General features: G+C 42.0%; 2 protein-coding genes across 9 annotated transcripts in view; both read right to left on the reverse strand.

The window, feature by feature from the left end:
- Nucleotides 1-11,438, reverse strand: part of satb1b (SATB homeobox 1b) — a 62,967-nt gene extending 51,529 nt beyond the window's left edge. For 3 of the 8 annotated variants that reach the window (XM_071470106.1, XM_071470103.1, XM_071470097.1), the window contains exon 1: nucleotides 10,760-11,436. The gene's annotated coding sequence lies outside the window, so the exon portion shown is untranslated. Of the gene's footprint in view, nucleotides 1-2,231; nucleotides 6,945-10,759 lie in introns of those variants that run through there. The other 5 variants (XM_071470107.1, XM_071470104.1, XM_071470105.1 and 2 more) reach the window with 3 other exon arrangements.
- Nucleotides 11,439-13,231: 1,793 nt separating this feature from the next.
- The window catches only part of efhb (EF-hand domain family, member B), a 47,019-nt gene continuing 41,550 nt past the window's right edge, over nucleotides 13,232-18,700 (reverse strand). The window contains exon 15 of the mRNA XM_071470109.1: nucleotides 13,232-18,307. Within this exon, the coding sequence (XP_071326210.1) occupies nucleotides 18,242-18,307 (66 nt within the window). The 3' untranslated portion in view covers nucleotides 13,232-18,241. The remainder of the gene's footprint in view (nucleotides 18,308-18,700) is intronic.

The following is an 18,700-nucleotide window of genomic DNA, read 5'->3' on the forward strand; positions in this document are numbered from 1 at the left end:
GTGCTGGTCAGTCTGTGATAAATAAACATCACAATAAACAAAAGAGGACCCACAGAAAAGCTTTGACGTGTCCCCTGACACCAAGATCTCCAATAACTTACATCTGTATAAATAATGGGAATTTTTGTATGTGCAGTCAGAATATAGCCGAGGTATGACTCAAGTTTCCTCTTCTTTGTACGAACAAAAGCAAATAATAGACTTATTTCTTATCGTATATGCTATGAATCGATATCAGAAATCACTAATCATAAAACCTAAACAGTAGGTAATAGAAAAAATCATATTGATGTTAATTCTTTTGATACATCTAAGTAGGTATTAATTTACATCTTTTACTCTTAAAAGGCCACATCATGGCACTAATATAAACTCTGACTTTACAATAATATATATAATCAGAGTGGACGGATGTCTCAGTCTGATATTTAGCTCCTACTTTGTAAATATACATAGGCCATGAATTGTCATAATATATTCACAAAACAAACTAAATTAATTGATTAATGCTAATATTGTCACATAATTTAGGGAACACGTAATGATGACGTATGCTTTAAAAATCACATCAAGTAGGTTAATGCATGACTAAAAAGGTAGTTTAACTTCTTTCTACTACAAATAAAGAAGTGAAAATCTATGGGATGTCCATACACTACATCCATAAGTGACTTATTGTCTTGTCAGTAACAAAAAAAATGAAAAGATGAGTGGCATCTCTCATCTCAGCACCTAGCTATTGCAATGTTATTGCTCTGACATTATTTCACAAACTTTACCTCCATAGCAAGTCCTACTGTATTTTGCCAAACTGGATTATACCAAAATATTAGACAAGCTAATCTCTGTTGATATTGTCAACAAAATCCTGAACTGTCAAAAGTGAAGGAAGAAGTGAAAGGACTGTTCAGAGGCTGGAGAGCGACACAATCTCTGGAGACAATAGTGACAACAGTGCGCTGGAAGGTTTTCTCACGTTGATTGTTATTATTGTAACTATTTCATGAACTTTTCCCTGCCGGCTGTGGTGCTTCGGTGCAAACTGCAGAAATATCAGACAAGGTAATCTCTGTTGGTATTGTCAATACAGACCTGATATGGTGTTTGCGCCTAACCTTAGGGTGGCCTAATAATAATGGTTACACTCTGACTTTGTGAGCAAAGGCCATATTAATATCTGATGGAAACACACACGCAGTAACTACACTAATCCTGTCTGTTAGTGTGAGGTGTGGATGTATTTGGGTCTCCATCTTTAGGTCCCATGAAGAGCAAGAGAGGAGGGTGAGGCAAAGGTCAAAGTCGAGACCACAGGGGAACTTTTTTTTTTTTACACACACATGAAATATACTGAACTCCTATAAATAGTATGTATGGTAAAAGCACTGAACAGTAATATAAAGGAAGTATTCAACACTATTGTGCCATATATTGAACATGAACCTTTTTAGTGAAGAAAAGAGGAATATAAAAAAATCAATGTGTGGTAATATGAGCCGACACATGAGGCCAATATCTACATCAAAGAAAAATGAACATGTATGTCTGTCCAGGTTATGTAAGAACAAAAACAGGAAACCAACAGAAAACAGGAAGTGTGTATACCTATCACAACAACAAAGCCAGAGGTTATGAGCCAACTGTAGAGGTCAGGCGCACGTGAAATGCGACACAATATGTGCTATGTGCTTACCAGGAAATCTTAGCAGGGCTCATACATTTTGTAAAACCATAAATACAGTAATAGTAGATCTGTCTCACGCAAAGCTGTTGTTCTTTCACAAACGATGCAACACCACAGACGTTAGCCTCTCAGCTTAGCTTGACAGTAACCACTGTCAGGTGACAACAGCAGTCGAAGAAACTCTACGGAACATCTATGAAGGAAAACATTCAGATTTACAGGAGGTGTTTGCAGATCAGTTTTAGGGGGAAAAAAAAAAAAACTGGAGCCCTATAAAAGGAGGCTGACGCTGGAACAAATCAAACAACCAAACAACCAATTACGGAAGAAGTGATGGTGTCTTGTATCACCACAGATCAGAAACACTACAGTTACACCTCTCATTCAACCCCTAGTTGTGAAACCAAATCATTGTTCCACCCACCGATGTGAGGTCAAAAGTTTGCTCACTTCAAAACACACTCGTGTCCAAAAAGGCTGCATTAGAAATTTACCACAGAAGGTCAGTTAAGAAGCTCTTAGTGGAAAAAGACAATGTGAAACTCACCTTTTAGACCTGAGATGGAACAACACCTTGCAATATTGTCACCCAGTTAGCACAAGGTGTAAGTTTTGAGGGGGCGACAGCTTTTTTAAAAAAGGAGCCACACGTGTGGTTTTTCAACAGGAAATGGAAGAGTTGTTGAAGCTGCATGTATAAGACCCCGGCATGTTTGAATTCACGAGCAGCGGTTGCTGCACAGATTCAGTGATCAATTCTTATCTTAACCATTCTCAGGGTTTCAGTGAAGTGCCAGCACCGTGACACCGATGAACCTGAACAGGAGACACAGCTGCGGTGTGCAGTGTGGTTAAATGATTCTGCTATGTGTCTGAATAAAGGACACAAACTGTGGAGTAATTACTGTGTTTGCACAGATTCATTCACTGAATCTCTGAAATTCAACTCACTGTAGACATCTAAAATTCAGAAATGGATCATGTTGAAGCTACTGTCTCTTTGCTACATGATAGGTACATTAAAGAGGATGGAATTGTCCTGTAACTAAGCTTTTTGTAATTGTTGAAACATAAATAATGAAAACCCAGTAACATTTTGTCTCTGAAAAGAATGTGAAACACTTTAGAGAGTGTTTCATTGTTCCAGAACAGGAGGTTCAGGTTCACTGGTGTCACTGTGATATGTAGCAACATGATTTTAACAGACAAGCTGCAGCCCCCGTACACACAAACACACACAGACACACACACCTAAACCTCCTCAGCAGATCATTTTGCATCACCTAGACCTGCACGGCATCGCTGCACAACATTTTGGATGTTGACATGTTTTCCACGTTGACGTGTTTTACATGATGTTCACTGTAGTTCCCGTCTCTCTTTGTTTTTTGATTTTTTTTTTTTTTTTTTTCCTTGGCCGTTGTTAGCAGCGTTCGGAAAACAGGAGCGACGGTGAAAGCAAGCCATTGTCGGCAAATGCTCTTTTCTATCTGGCATGACGCAAGCAGCCGCAGTCATTTCCACTGTGATTGTCGGGCACCATCAGAGAGCATCGATAACCCCTGCCAGGCCTTGGCACTGCCAACAGGTGCCGGCACTGCCAGCTAGGTTGGCACCGATGTGGCTGTGAAAACCCTCTGACATCCAGAAGGGCACAGATTTGCACTGAATGCACCACTGAATCAACACTGCTGATTATCAATTAACATATACCGTTTTGTATCACAAAGAAAAGAGGGAAAAAATGGGTTTTGAAACACAGAAAGCCTGTTTAAAAATACTAGCTGTGTGCTGTTATAATCACGTGCTGAATACAGATTTAGCTCTGTTCAAGGTGGGTTTTTACAAGCCTGTGCGGCTTTGTGTTGGGGAGATACAGTATGTGGTGTGTGTGCTACGCATGTACACAAGTGTAATTGTTCGGGCAGTATTTTTGTGCCTGTTGGCTACATTTGTAAAGAAAACATGAAAAATGACATGAGGAACATGACAGGCTGAATGCTAAAATGCAACAAAAGACACCTCATATTTAAATGGCAGGAGTCATAGCATTACACCGCAGATCCATGTCACCACCTCTGTGTGTATTACCACAGATACTGTATGTTTTCACCATAACACACTTATCTAAACTATCACATCTGGCCTGCTGCTTTTTAAACCACATGTTTATATCTCAAAGGGAATGAAATACGATGTCTGTTTCATACAAATAATCACCACACAAAGGGGGGACATGGATAAGAAAACCTATCATTGTTGGCTCAGCATTGAGAAGCGCTGTGTCAGACGAAGCCGGCGCCTTCACTTACTGCACGTAGGTGTTGTGATGTCTTCATGCTCGCCACTTGTGATGCGTCTAATGGGCATTAATACGATTATTTGGATTACTAATACAAATTAGTCTGCGCATCCAGTCTGAGCACACAACACAAATAGCACGGGGGTAAGCGCTGTCAGTGGTTCAACTTTGAGCTCTTTCTGCAAGTGTCTCCCTCAATGAAAAACACACACATAAACATAATGGTATTATTAGAGGCTGCAAAAGGATTAAAAAATCTGTCGGGGGAAACGTGTCAAAACACGGCTGCATCAGTGTGGGTGCACAGACGAACCTCAGTGAGACACGAGATGTCATGTACAGTGAAAAAAAGAAAACGAGGGTGGTGCACACTAGAGGCAAAACCAACAAGCTGTTAAATGAGTAGTAAACGTGACAAAAAGATGAAATCAGTCTCTTGTCTAAACAAAACAATGAATTAATAAAGAGGCAGATAGTATTTTCTGTATCGACGATTCCTGCTTTAATTTTGTATCATGGATGAAAACGTGCCAGCGGGAGGTTTTACTGTTCAGTGCCGTTGGCATTTGTAGGTCATTATGCGGGTAAATATGTTACAGACAACATACCCGGCACCACGTACTATTAAAACTAAATATTATGTTTTCCACAAAAGACAATATGGAAGTTCCAGAAATCCGAGACACTCAGTGATCACAACAAGCACAATGCGTCATCATTTTGTCTGCAAAGGTTTCACTTTACTCGTCGTGTTCTCTGAAATTTGTCAGTGAAACCGTTTTGGTTTTTTTTGGTTTTTTTTTTAAAGAATCCCACTGCACAACTGATGCACAAACACACAACCAAGGTTCACTTCTACACAGAGTTCAGGGTCGAGGTGGTTTATTAATGTCCCCTCGTAAGACATCTGTGGACCATGGAGAATTGCTCTATCAGTTGTTATGAGGTAAGCCCAGATAGACTAAATATTTCATAATGAACGTATCCTCCAAATAAAGCGAGTTTCATGTTTTCCATTAGCCTCTAATACAGCGAGTGTGGCTTTCAATTACTAGCGAAATAAGGTGATTTCTACATTTCTCATATGTCCGCGCTTCGGTGTGGGAGGAAGCAGAAAAGAGAGAAAGACAGAACAAGGGGGATGTAATGAACTGAGAGTCAGCTCCTAAGTGCTTAATTGTTTTATAATCACATGAAGTCGACAGAAATAGAAGTGGAGCGAGTGGTCTCCACCTCAGGTCTGCTAACAGGAAGGCCTAACGCCAGCTGGCCTCGACGGGTTTCTGTGTTGCCTTGGAAGACAAACATTTTTATTTTTTTTCCCCTCGGTGAGGCTCCACTCTCAGCCCTCGTTCTCACCTCATAACTCTCCACTCTCGACACCCACCCCTCATAGTGTGGTGTGCACTGTATACAATGCAACTCCCACGCTGATGCACGCCACACATGCAGACGCATGTACATCCGCTCAGTGGCGGCGAGCACGCTTCGGTTGTGTCAAACAAGGCCTCTGCCCTACGAGTCTGGGGCCTCAGCCCGAACCTTGACGCCGCAGTCGGCCTCGATGTCATCGGGTCGACATCGGCCTTGAGTTCCCGCCAAGCCACGCCGGGTCAGTCTTGTGTCACAGGAATCTGTATTAATGATCCACAACCCTTCACCGCCTTGTTTATCACCCCCTCCCTCTCCCTCGCCCACTCTCTCCCCCCCTCTCTCTCTCTCTCCTCGCCTTTATCGAATTATAAAACCAATTAGTCACCGAACAATCAACGGGCATCAGAGGCAGGGCCGTTTTTAAAGAAATGACTTTTCTGTCACTGCTCGCTGGACCCTGGTCATCACATGACCGAATAATTAAACTCTAATTTCTGCCTCGTGGATCGCAACAAATAAACAGTTAATAGAGTTAGAAAGACAGGGGTGTTTGTGTGTGTGTGTGTGTAAGAGACAGAAAGAGATACTGTAGATGGCTTTGTGGCACAGAGAGAGGACGGACTGAAGGGGTGAGAAAGGTTGCCACGTCCTGCTGGGTTTTCCCTGAAGTAGGGCAGAGGCGGTGAAGGGCACAGTACCCCGGCCTTGTGGGGAGTTCTTGGGAGTGTTAAGGAAATGAAAGCAGGTGATGGGGATGGTGTTACTCGCCTCAGTGTGCAAGAAGTGACTGAGATGAAGGGAGAGATGAAGGGAGAGCGGATCTTAATATCGAGGCTTAGGGAGAAGTATTGAATGAGAGGTGCAGACTTAAGGATGTGCTTCTTTATCGACATATTTTTCTTTGCATATTTAATCCCTTGTCAAAGGATGCATCATCCATCCAGACGAACAACACAGTTGATAAAGCAAGGGTGTGTGTGTGTGTTTGTGTGTGTGTGTGTGTTTGTGTGTGTGAGACAGAGAGAGAATACAGTATCTGTTGAAATTGTTTCATTGGAGTATGTGGGTGGGTATTAACAACCTGATCTTAGCGGGATGCGCTTTCCTCTAAATCGCTCTCTTTTTCTTTCACTGAACAAAGGATTCAGAAAAACCTACACAGATCGGATGAAGACAAGCAACGGAATAAAAGACAATGAGTTTTTTTTTCTTCTCAAGAATTAAAAAAAAAAAAAAAAACACATGTTGAGACTTGTAATAATGTCATTTGAGCCGTGAAAACTTAAATATGTATGCTTTCTTAAATTATATTTGCCACGGTGGCATGAAGCGCGCTAAATAACAAGCACCGCAACAAAAAAAATAAAAAAAATACTAGCATAGGAGGGATGTCATTTTGTAAAAGCGTGACAAAACCGACATGACGGACTTTGGGTTTTTTCTTTTTTTTTTTTTTATCTCCGGGGAAGGACACGCCAACCCATTTGACGAACGGGGCTGATTGTGAGGACCCAAAGACAATGTGACGCTTTTATCACTAAGCCAAGGAATCTGGATCAACAGTATGCAAAGCATATGCCAGAATAAATGCAGTCCAACATGCTGGGACAACATAACCCCCCCACTCCCCCCTCTCTTTTTCTGTCTTCATAAAGAACTTTCCACATAATGACAAAATGAGCTGTAACTCCCGAATCACACACTAAGCATGCACCCAGGGTGGCATGTCTATAACTATCAGAGGAGGGTGGTGTGTGTGTGCCTGTGTGTGTGTGTGTGTGTGTGTGTGTCTGTGTCTGTGTCTGTGTCTGTGTGTGTGTGTGTGGCGGGGGGTGCTTTCTTACATTTTTGAGCCCTGGAATGCAGCAGTCCCTATTAACACACCAGTCTTTTCTTTTCCCGAACTAGTTGAAACATGTCATCAAAAAAAAAAAAAACAAAACGCTAGGAATCATTGTTATCTTTCTCCACTATTAGCAATCATAACAGAGCTATTTCATACAGGGGAGGGATTGGGGGGGGGGTGTGGAGGGATGGAATCCCCAAAGAGCCACACATTAAAAAACGAGACAGGCCTCTTATTTACTGGCGACAGTCTAATAAATACATTTGCTGGCAGCTAAACAGGTATTTACTCTGCTCCCTACCACAGGTATAATTTCACTGTTTGCTGAGCTGTTATTTTGCTACAGTGATAATTATCGAGGTGGTAAAGAAAGACGATTAATGGTTTTAGCAGAGATATCAGTCTCAGCAAAGTGAGGCACAGCCCAGCTCTAAACTCCCAGCAAATACTCAACAGTAGGGGTTTTAATAATCTGCATCTTTTGGTGCAGGAATTCAAAGCACAACCCCGACACACAGCTAAGACAGTGTAGCTATTGAAGGCATATAGAGGTTTCTTTTGTGTGTTTGTGTGTCTGTGTGTGTTTGTGTGTGTGTGTTTGTGTGTGGGAACAACAAGTTTGCCTGGACATTTTTATTTACCTGAAAGCAATAAAACTGATTATTCAGAGCGAAATTCAATTTTAAAGCAAAAGTGATGAAGGGTTCTTAATATCATTTCAGGACAGACACAGACAACAAAGACAACAACAACAACAACAACAGCAACAAAGAACACAACCTGCTCTCTCCACTGTACACACTAATTGGTCTCTCAGGGTCACAGGGCAAACTCTGCCGTCTACTTTTGCTCTCAGCTGACAACCTGCTCTTCAACATCTATTAACCCGAGGATGACGCGAGCTCAGCACGCCAACATGCAGCCGCTGTATTGTGCTCAGCTAATCTGGTCTACGCTGGAGGGGGTGTAAGGTTTAACTGGTGATACCGGTCGTCCCTCCTGTCTTTGACTTTTTTCGTGGGATGTGAGCACCGACAACCGCAGGTGACAATTTAAAGGGTTGTGATGCAAAAGCGTCTCTAGGATTTAAAAGGAAAAGACGTCAAGAGATAACCTGATTGTCTGAGAACATTACAAGCTGATTTCCTGCTATTACACTACTCTACACTACAATACAGAAAATGCTGTGTGCTCTAGTTTCGATTAGTTGTAATGAAAACAAAACTAAGATATGAGGGGGGAGGAGAGAATCAGATTCTAACAAGGTGAAAACTGTGAGTTAAAGGTAGAAAGGTGGAAACACTTAGGTGTTTTCCCAGGTCTCTTCCTAATTGTAAATCTCAGTGGGGTTATTGTAAGAGCTGTGAACATGACAGAAGATGTTCAGGCTTCACTGCTGGATCTGTGTGACCTGACTGTCGAATGCAGCGCCGCCGTTTCCCCGCGCTCTGATTCTTATCATTCCTGTCAAACAAGTTTATGCAGAGAAATTTTGCCAAGCAGACTGGCAAGCCACTGTGGATAACATACATGAGGAATTTATGTGCAGCTTTCACAACCACAAACTGATTTAGAAAAAAAAAAAGTGGTTGTAATGAAGGTTCAGAGCTGAGGAGTAAAACCGAGAGGTTTTGCTTCAACGTTCACAAGCTGCCGTTGAGGCTTTCGTCTTGTCTGAGGACTTTTACCAGAAGTGACACATGGCAGCCTGAGACAGGAAAAGAGCTGTGTATCACTGCTGTCAAAGGCACTGACCAGATAAGCCACGGCACCTTGAGCTGCCACAGATCTGCAAAAGATAAAAGGCACCGTGCTCTGCCATAACCTGTTTTTTTTTTTTTTTCCCATGCTGAGGTGCCATGCTTGACCTCGTAATCGCATGTGAGCAGGCGAAGCAAACAACCTGACGACAGCAGCAAGATAATAAACAACCAGTGACACCGAAGACCCAGGATTATTTCAGGATAATTGCCCTTTAATTACCTGATCGAGTTTCTGATTTCATGCAAACTTTGTTCAGTGGATTTTATTGTTGTTTGCTCTGCACTTTATCATCATTTTCACACTGCATCACGGCTGAATTAACAAACACAGTCTTTAGGACAGGTGACACCTACAGCACAAACACTGGTCTTATCTGACATGAGTGTATTTGTGCTGATATCTATATATAAATAATGTTGAATATGAGAGTGAAAGCCACTGTCGTGTGTGTGTCTGTGTGTGTGTGTGTGTGTGTGTGTGTGTGTGTATGTGTGTGTGTGTGAAATGTCAGCTATTTTCTAGCAGGAGCAGAGAGTGAAGTCTTTAAAAACCTGTAAACCACAGAACATCGGTGCCCACGCACTTTTAAAGATGGCAATACATCTTCTCATAACTGAGCTCCCAGTCACTATCTCTCAGAAGCACACACACACACACAGGTCTGGTTACACATACAAACACACACACACACACACACACACACATACACATGTCTGGTTGTACTGTGACAAAACCTGCAAGGCAGACCAAACAGCATTACTACACCATCTCTGTATCATCTCATCTATCTGACTGCCTCACACCAAGTCAGGCAGAAAGAAAGTCATAAACTCATTAACTGTTTGTTTCCCTATGAGTCTGTCACACTTTTCGTCTTTCGCCTTGTTGGGGCTCAGTCAGTGCATTTCTCACAGTCACACAAAGTCTTTCATGCTACAGCAATAAAAGTATTGAAGCAAGTTGACACGTAATTAAATAGTAAGTATATGGAGAGAATAAATGAAGTGGCTCTAATGGCCTAATAAAAAGTAGTAAAAGTAGATGGGCAGTTGGGCTGCAATAGCCCCAGCGTTTCTAACAGACATGTCTGATAACAACTTGCACACACTTCATTATAATGAGTAAAAAAAATCCTGTTTTAAATGATTTTAAAAATGAGGAAAGAAAATGTACAACTCCTAAACAACGTTATCCACCAAAATAATAATAATAATGATGATAATAATAATAAAACTGCCTGGTTCCTAACATGCTCAGGGCAGCAGCATTGGTGGCAGCATCACTTCTTGCTCCTCTGCTGCGCACTGAAGAAGTTGTTAAATGAATTAGAGGAGATGGATGTACTTAACCCCGCCAATATCACGAGTGCTTTGCCTGTTCGTGCAGAAATCACACAGGCCTGTTTCTGCACATTTCAAATTAGATGGCCAAAAAAAAAGAGTTCAGAATGCGTGCGTTTATATTTACCATTACACATGACACCCATAGTCTCTTTATGAAATATTAAACCCCAGCAGCCGCGTCTGGTGTGTGTGGGTTTTAAGTGATTTGGAAGATAGGTCTGTAAAATTGCTTTTAATTCATTTAGCTGCCAGTAATTTATCCTTCTAATTCCAAAGAGAGGCGCCGTATTTTGATAAGTCGTGCAATAAAAAATGTGATTTAAAACAAACGCAGAGACAGTAAAAAAAAAAAAAAAAAAACCAAAACCAAAACAAAACAGAGGCATGTGACAGAACGAGCAGATCAGATGCAGAGCAGGAGAAACAGTTTCACGACAGGACTGTACCTTTAAAGTCAGCAGTCGCCGGACCTCTTGTTTTCCATCAAAAGTTGAGCAACCTCTTGTCACTGCTCCACGGCGAGAGATCCAAAGATAGGCGCCTGCTCTGCAAGAGGAGGAGGAGGAGGAGGAGGGGGTGAAAAAACTGTTCTAAAAAGTCAAAAGTCCTGCGGATGAGGAGAGGAGAGGAGAGGAGAGGAGGGGAGGGAAGTCGTCTGGTAGAAACCGCGCTGGCGGAGGCTGAAGTTGGGGAGCGCACACGGCGGATGGAGCGCAGAAATGTGAGCAACCGTGCGCTGCGGGCAGCGGGGGTGAAGTGGAGGAGAGGAGAGTAGCGGCATGTGAGGAGGGCTGCTTTGAGAGGGTGGCAGGTAAACGAACCGCCCCTCCCCGTTTCTGATGCTCAAATCGATGATTTGCCAGCTGTGGCGCAGCTTGTCTCATTGCCCCACTTTGGTTTTTACAGCCGCTCCTCTCCGACGCGCTGATCTCCGGGGAGAGAGAGAGAGAGAGAGAGAGGGAGAGAGAGAGAGAGAGAGAGAGTCACTGCCAGGAGCCCTCACACTCATTCATTTTCATATTTACACGCCACATGTTTGTATGTCAAGAAGAAGAAAGGGGGGGAAAAGTCTGGTAAATAGTCGACTGCGTCCTGCTGCGCTCGGAGTCCAGGGCTGGTGTCTGAGCGGCGGAGGGCGCGCTGCCAGCCCCGCTCCCCGCACACCTGAGCGGGGCATGGAGCCGAGGACCCGGCGTGGCGCGGTGGCCCCACATCAGGTGCTCTTACCCACATTAAGAGCTTGTTTATTAAAGCAGATGGAGTTGATTTGTCTGAAAGTTTGCACACACACAAAAAAAACTTTTCAAGAATAATGAAGTTTGAACAATGCTGGTTGAGAGGGAGGCTAATGCTGCAGCCTGTTCTCTGGCTGTTTGCCGAAAGCTTTTTTTTTTCAATTAATTTCACCAATTTAAACAAGGTTTTAGAGGAAAATAATTATTATTCTGACTATTCTGCAGTGAAGATTTTCAATGCATCATTACTGAATACTGAAGCTGTCACTTTCATTTTATCAGTGAAAGGTGTTGATCTTTTTTCTTTCAACTTAGTTTAACTCTGGCCATCACACACACACACACACACACACACACACACACGGACAGCCTCTCCATCATATTTCAGAGCTCTACTCCGGGCCTATCCAAACAAAAACAAAAAAAAAGGAAAGGAAATAAAAATATAAATCTACGCTTAAGGAATGCAAATTTGTAAAAATTTACGTGGAGAGCAGAATAATTTGATTTTTCTCTTTCCGTGGACATCTTTAAGAACACAGCCTGGAGCAGAATCAGCCGAGGCACAGAGGACAGTGACAGATAACGGAGGGGGAGAAAAAAAAAGCTTTTATTTTCGCCCTCACAGTGTCTAAATGTATTTGTGCTATTTTAATTGATTTTCAACTGTAACTATATTGACTGCTGTATGAAAAGTGCAGCATATATTAGTGGCTTTTATTTTCTCCCCCTGCCACAGTTTGAAATTATACCAGAAAAAAATCTCAAGTTTCAGAGAGTGGTAAATTAAATTAAGTACTTTAAATGAAGAACAGTATCACAGTTAATGGAGGGAGAGGAAGAACTGCCTCTTCGTGGTGACTCCTGTTATCATACTTCTGCATGTTGTACATTCATGTTTCCTACAATAGATTTTCAAATCAGAAAGAAATGAAATAGTTTCCTGCATGAATGAACATTCCTCATTCACTCATCCTGTTTGATTTTATCATGTCTGTGTCCATCTGTGTGTGTGTGTGTGTGTGTGAGCAGCTCTGGCACATGTGGTTATATACTGTATGTGAGCCAGTACTTTGCCTGTGTGTGCAGATCATGGTTTGCATGCACATTTTTATTTGTGTCGTGTATGTGTGTTTGAACTTGTGCGCCCCATTTGTGCACATTTATACTCATTTGTTGTATGTATGCATTTGCATGTGTGTGTGTGTGTGTGTGAGTGTGTGAAATGATTGACAGTTTGCATCTGCATAAAGGCTAACTGCTCTGCACTAGCAGGTGTGCAGAAGCCCACAGGTAATGCAGCTGTTTACTTACAATACGAATGTGTTTCTCTTACCAGGTTTAGCATAAATAACACACTGATACATTAACATTTACACTTAATTTACACATCCCATTGAAAATAGAATCAGTGTGGAGGGAAAAAAAAGAGCAAGAAGAAGCCAAAACAAGACAACAGAAGGTGAGAGCCAAAGAAAAAGGTTTTGGCCTAAAAAAAACAAAAAATCCTGGAAATGATTTTCAGGAGTTTATTTATCAGAGAAGACACAGAAGAACTAGAGCCCTTATCGTAAGCTGATATGTACAAATACTTCTCAGAAAAGTTCATTTGTTGTGGTTTTGGGACTCCACAAAAGTTTCATTATGAAGCATCTGAGATCTGCATTTTAAATCTCTCTCTCTCTCACACACACACACACACACACACACACAATCTCTGCATATGATTCACACCAGCTCTCTCCCGGGAGACTGAATGGGAATTGAAAAGTTCCAGTAAAGATATTCAAATTTGCTTTCTGCATAATTATAAATTCATGCTAAGTTAGGGATGTTTTCATCATTACGGACAACAGCTGGTGATTTCAATGCAGCCTGTGTTTTATCCAACGACTCATGTTGCTGCCTCCAAAAAAAAAAAAAGAAAAGAAAAAGCCCACATGTGCTGCAGTTGATACTTTGACCACAAGGGGGACCGGTGAGTCTCATCTTAAAGAGGGTAGAGAGGAGAAAAGGAGAGGAGATGACCCCTCTTAATAAGACATTTCATACTTCAGGTTTCAACGTGTTTTTATCGAGCTGGTTGTGCCAATATTTGAAATTCAAAAGCAGCAAAACCCTGACCTCTGCATTCAAACGCAGAGCTGAAGATTCGTGCAGCGGCGACGTGTGAGAGCTGTGGATCAGTTCCAAAACCTTAATGCAAATCGTTAATGTGCATCTATGTTTCTGAAGCATAAAGAGGGCATGTGGAAAGCACACAAAAAAAAGGGAAGCAAATGTGTCTGAAGTGTAAAGAAATCAAAGCGGACCTTGAGCTGAGACATTTCAATCGTCTGCACTTTTCTCCCCCCTTTTCTGAAAACAATAAACAGCACTTGGAAAATTACAAGGGTTATACACCCCAGAATTAATCTTTCCAACCCATAACTAAATAGAGAGACACTGTTGCCTCTCCATCAAGTGGGTATATTTTAATAACAGGCTATTGACTACTGAAAGTAATTTGTCTCAGAAAGATGCCCAAGAGCTAAAAGACAGACGTCTCGTCTAAATCTGGAATGCTCAGCCACTTTTTTCGCTCTGGTTTTGCGGTTAGCCCTTGCAACTTTCTTCAGCAGCTCTTTTATAATCGTTCACCTTTTAAAGATTAACAAGGATTCCAGAGAAGACTAACATTTGTCTACTGCTGTATCCGGGGTAAGCACTGGATTTTCAGATTTTTTTCTTTTCCCTGAGCAGAAATTGAAGTTGAAGAGTGTATTTCTCTGCCTTTTGCTCCTCACTCCTTCTTTACAGCAGCTCTTTGAATTTTGAAACAGAAGTACTCCACACGCTCACCTCTTAAATGAAACACTATTAATCCTCATTTGTGCGCTGCCAAGGAGGACAGTGGAGATGAGAGCCAATCAGAACAATAAAAGCTGACCCACAGCGGCGCCTCCAAAGCGCAAAAGCCTCCAGCTGTTAATGGGATGTCAGTCAGCTGGGCGAAAGAAAACAGCCTAGAAGTGTAATTACTGTCTGGTGTGAACTCTCTCATCAGCTGCGGAAGCTTAATGTCACTTAGTGCATTACTGCATGTGGGGAGTGTCAGCTGAACGCAGCTGCCCAGATGTTAGGACACCGCGTGGAAAGTTTCTTTAGGTAGATGGAGGTGTTTAAGATCGCCTGTCAGTCACACAGTGACAGCTGTACTGTGACATCTTTTCCTTTAACGTCCTGTTAGCAAAATCATCAATGGAACCAGCCTTCTTATACCTGGATCATCTTTAGATTCTTACAACTTGACCACAAACAAATTCAATGATCAGGTGGATCAACGAGGATAATGTTCAGGCTTGCTCAAACTTAGAGTTCGGTGAAACCTTTGCTGGTGTAAAAGGTTCAAAATAAAACCTTACTGATCCCCAGGAGGGAAAATACATATTTATAGGGTTTTTTAAATTTTTGATCAGGTATTAAGTGTTGCCTTAGTGCCAGTTGCCCATTAAATAAAGTTCAAATCCTAAGGGTGTAGAACCGTATTAACTCTGTGCCGGTTTATTAGGGTTCGAACCCTGACGAGGTAGAAACGTAACGAGTTTGTATCTGTTTATGATTGTTCGTCATCTCATGCAGCAGCTCACATGGCCGTGAGCCACGGACATAAAATTTGGCCAAAAACTGGAAACGTTGTGCAAATGCTTCCCAAGAAACATGAGCCCTAATGGCGCTGTCATTAGGGCCCAAAAACACAACTTTGGAAAGGCCTCATCCTTCACACTGTAAGTACGATGGACACATAAGTCCAGCTCAATGTGCTCAACGAAAAACCTCTGGACCATAAAAATCCGCCATATTGGATTTTTTGCGAGTTTGCATGATGTGAAAAATGGTAAAATGACACTTCTACTATAAATGGGCAAGATTGGTGCAAAAACATGGCCGCCAACGATGAAAACAGCTTAGCAGAAAGTGGAGTTTAGCGGCTCACTCGTTGACCAATTGAACAATCATCATAAATCTTGGTAGATATTTATGTTCTGTGTTTGGGAAAAGGTTTACCAAAGCATTGTAAACCCAACCCATAAGGGGCACCACTTAAAACCAAGTGGCCAGAATTTCACTAATTTTGGTGCACATGATCTTGGGGCAAGTATTAACCAGGATCTGGAGTGTCGTATTGAATGTGGGCGCGGTCTACTCATCAATATCTTTCATCTTTTGCCATTGCTCACTGCAGTGAGGTGAAACAAGCTGGAGACATGAAACTTGGCACCATAATCGCTTCCCAAGAAATATGATTCCAATCATCCCGATGGTGGCGCTAAAACTGACGGCCAAAAGTAAAAACTTTTCTGAGCATTGTTTTCTCCTCTTTCCTTCTTTATACAGAAGCAGTGCAGCTGCAGTGACTTTGCTCGGCTTTGTCAGGCCTGAAACCTGCTCATTGCTTCCTGCGGCTTTAGATTTTTACAACTGAGCTGCTGCCTTCAGTAAAGCACAACAATATAAATGTATCAAAAAAATAAAACAATGCTGCTTCCTTTTTGTGTACTTCTCACTGAGCCTCTGATGTTACTCAACCTGGTGAAGATAGTTTAACCACAGCTGTTTCTGAGCAGAGTGACACTGTAACAGGGGTTAGAGCCAGTGTGAATTAAATGGATGAATGCTTCCAAGTGGTGGATAGTAGCTACACACATTTACTCAAGGACTGTACTCAAGTCCATTTTTGAGCTACTCGCTGTGCACTCATTTGAGTGTTTACATGTTATGTTACTTTATACTTCTAATCCACTACATTTCACAGAGACATGTACTTTTTAATCCATATTCATCTGACAGCTTTAGTTACTTCACCAAAGGATCTAAGAGCTTTTTCCACCACTGATGCTTCAGTAGCGCTAATGTGCTTTTGATGCAGCCTCAAATATAAAATGACCATGTTATGTCTGCCAGAGGAGCAATCAGACAACAGGTGCTAAGAACTGCTGGTAAAGGGGCTCAAGATCGGGCAGTATGTTGCAGTAAAGCCGACATTTCTCCCTGTGCTGATATCACAGATTATTTACTTGGGTGTCAACGTCACAAAAAGTCACCAAAGGAAAGTTCTCGTCAGACATCCTGCTGACATCCGTCCATTCTACCATCTGCAACCTTCAGCCTGTTTGTGTCAGGCGTGCAAACATGGTTGGATGGCGGGGCATGTCAACCAGCACAGAGCCATGGGAGCCACGGCGGCATCAGGCCTCTGTGTTTGACATGCATCTCAATGCAGCGCCGCTGTCACAGTGAGACACCCTATCTCCTGGAGAGTTTATTAGCTGTGCTTAATTAAACAAATGTGATTAGACTGATCCAAACTCACACAACTGAATCCCCGGTAAGGAGTCAGCCGTGAGAGGCGGCTGCAGAGGGGAAGTCGAGTCACGCATGGCTTAGCTTTATTAATAGCGCCTATTACTCACCAGCGTACACCTTGGCGAGCCGCAGAGTGCAACGTCTGAGTAATGTGCGTGTGCAGCGACATTTCAGGTCCACTTGTGAAGTTTGTCAATCACAGTTTAGCGCTGACTGTCAAGAGAAAATGAAGCTCTGGTAAATTGATTGTAATTGATTACTGGTAATTTGCTGCGAGATATGTGGGTGGGATTTAGGTACGGCTGTCAGTCGTAACCAGGTGGAAAGCAACAGGGAAATTTCCACCAACTAGTAAAAGATGAATCACTCACAGAGACAGAGAAAGATGAGAGCGAAACTAAAGTAACTTCGTGAGCTAATATTTTAGGGGGATTTTAACTCTGAGTCATTTCAATTCACTGTCAAGTGTAAATTCTGTCTGTCAAAAAAATATAACTTGCTACTCAGAAGTACTTGAGCGAAGAAGTTGCAGAAAGATGCTGAATCTCCGAAACTCAGTTAAAGTTTGAACTTTCTCTGCCCTCCACATCTCCTGAATTTGATTGTGCACTCATTACTCAGTCACAGCCAACCTAGACATCCAGGACTGTGCCATTTAAAACAATGGTCTCTGTATGTCTGAGTGAACTGAGGGGATCTGATGAGCCACTGCAGGTAATACAGCTCCGATACGTTACTGGGTCAATGCCAATTCAAACTAATGAGGCCTTCAATAGTTTCTTTAAAAAGTTCAGGTAACAGTTCACCAAGTTTGCTTCATTTAAATGATCAATTCAAACATTTGAAAATAGTTGAGTCCTGTTGTTGTCCACAGTCTGTGTGGGCCTGTGGGGAGTCAGTCAGCATCACTGACAGTCAGCATCACTCACTCTCAAAGAGGTTTTTCCACAGCCACAGCCACAACTGAACAGTCTGCAAAACCTGCAGTGAATTTTTATCTGATTTGTGTTTTTATTTAATGGTTTGGCTGCATGTCTTGTATAATACTTCAAGGCCATGCGGCACGTACCCTATAGAACACCCCTTCACATTTTTTTCAAGAGCATTTTAACACAATAAAGACTTGCCTCTATGTACATTGAGAGGGTTATTAGTCTTTCTGAATGTTTCTCCTGTCGATACCAGACGCTACAGAGGTCACAGACAGACTCGGAGCAATGTCAGCTTTTAAGTTTGATTATCTGGTCTGTGCAAATACAGAGTTTAGCTCAACCTCCTTATTAATCATGTCATATTACTCACCATTTCACCCTGTCTTCAGTGCTACAACCTGCTCTAGTGATGAGATTAGAACAGCTGGGCAGCAGCAACCTGTAGTGCACGGTGCAGGTCAGGAGCAAAGCTGGGAAATGTCTGAAAGAAAGAAAAAAAGAAACAAACAAACAAACAAATAAAGTTAATACAGCTGACAAACAACAGATATAGAAAATAAATTATAATAAATAAATTATAATAACTACTACATAAATATATTTGAGTAAAAGCTGTAGTAGAGGTGGAAATCTTTAAGTTCGCTGTTGTTTCTTTGTGAAGTGAAGCCGAGCCAGAGGAGACAGTGACGTCTCTATCAATAAAGATGGAAGCAGTACGAAGGAGGGATGGTTGATGGATGTATTTACGCTACTTTGTTTTGTTGCAGAACCATGTCATGGTATCCCACATAATTATATAGGGCAAACAGGCATGATGTAACCATGGCAACATATGTAGGCACCAGAGCACACCTGTGTTGGAGTGAAAGGGAGA

The sequence above is a fragment of the Trachinotus anak genome, unplaced genomic scaffold (assembly GCF_046630095.1).
Source record: "Trachinotus anak isolate AG129_WGS33_773 ecotype Australia unplaced genomic scaffold, CSIRO_AGI_Tana_v1 ptg000032l, whole genome shotgun sequence".
Taxonomy (NCBI): Eukaryota; Metazoa; Chordata; class Actinopteri; order Carangiformes; family Carangidae; genus Trachinotus; species Trachinotus anak.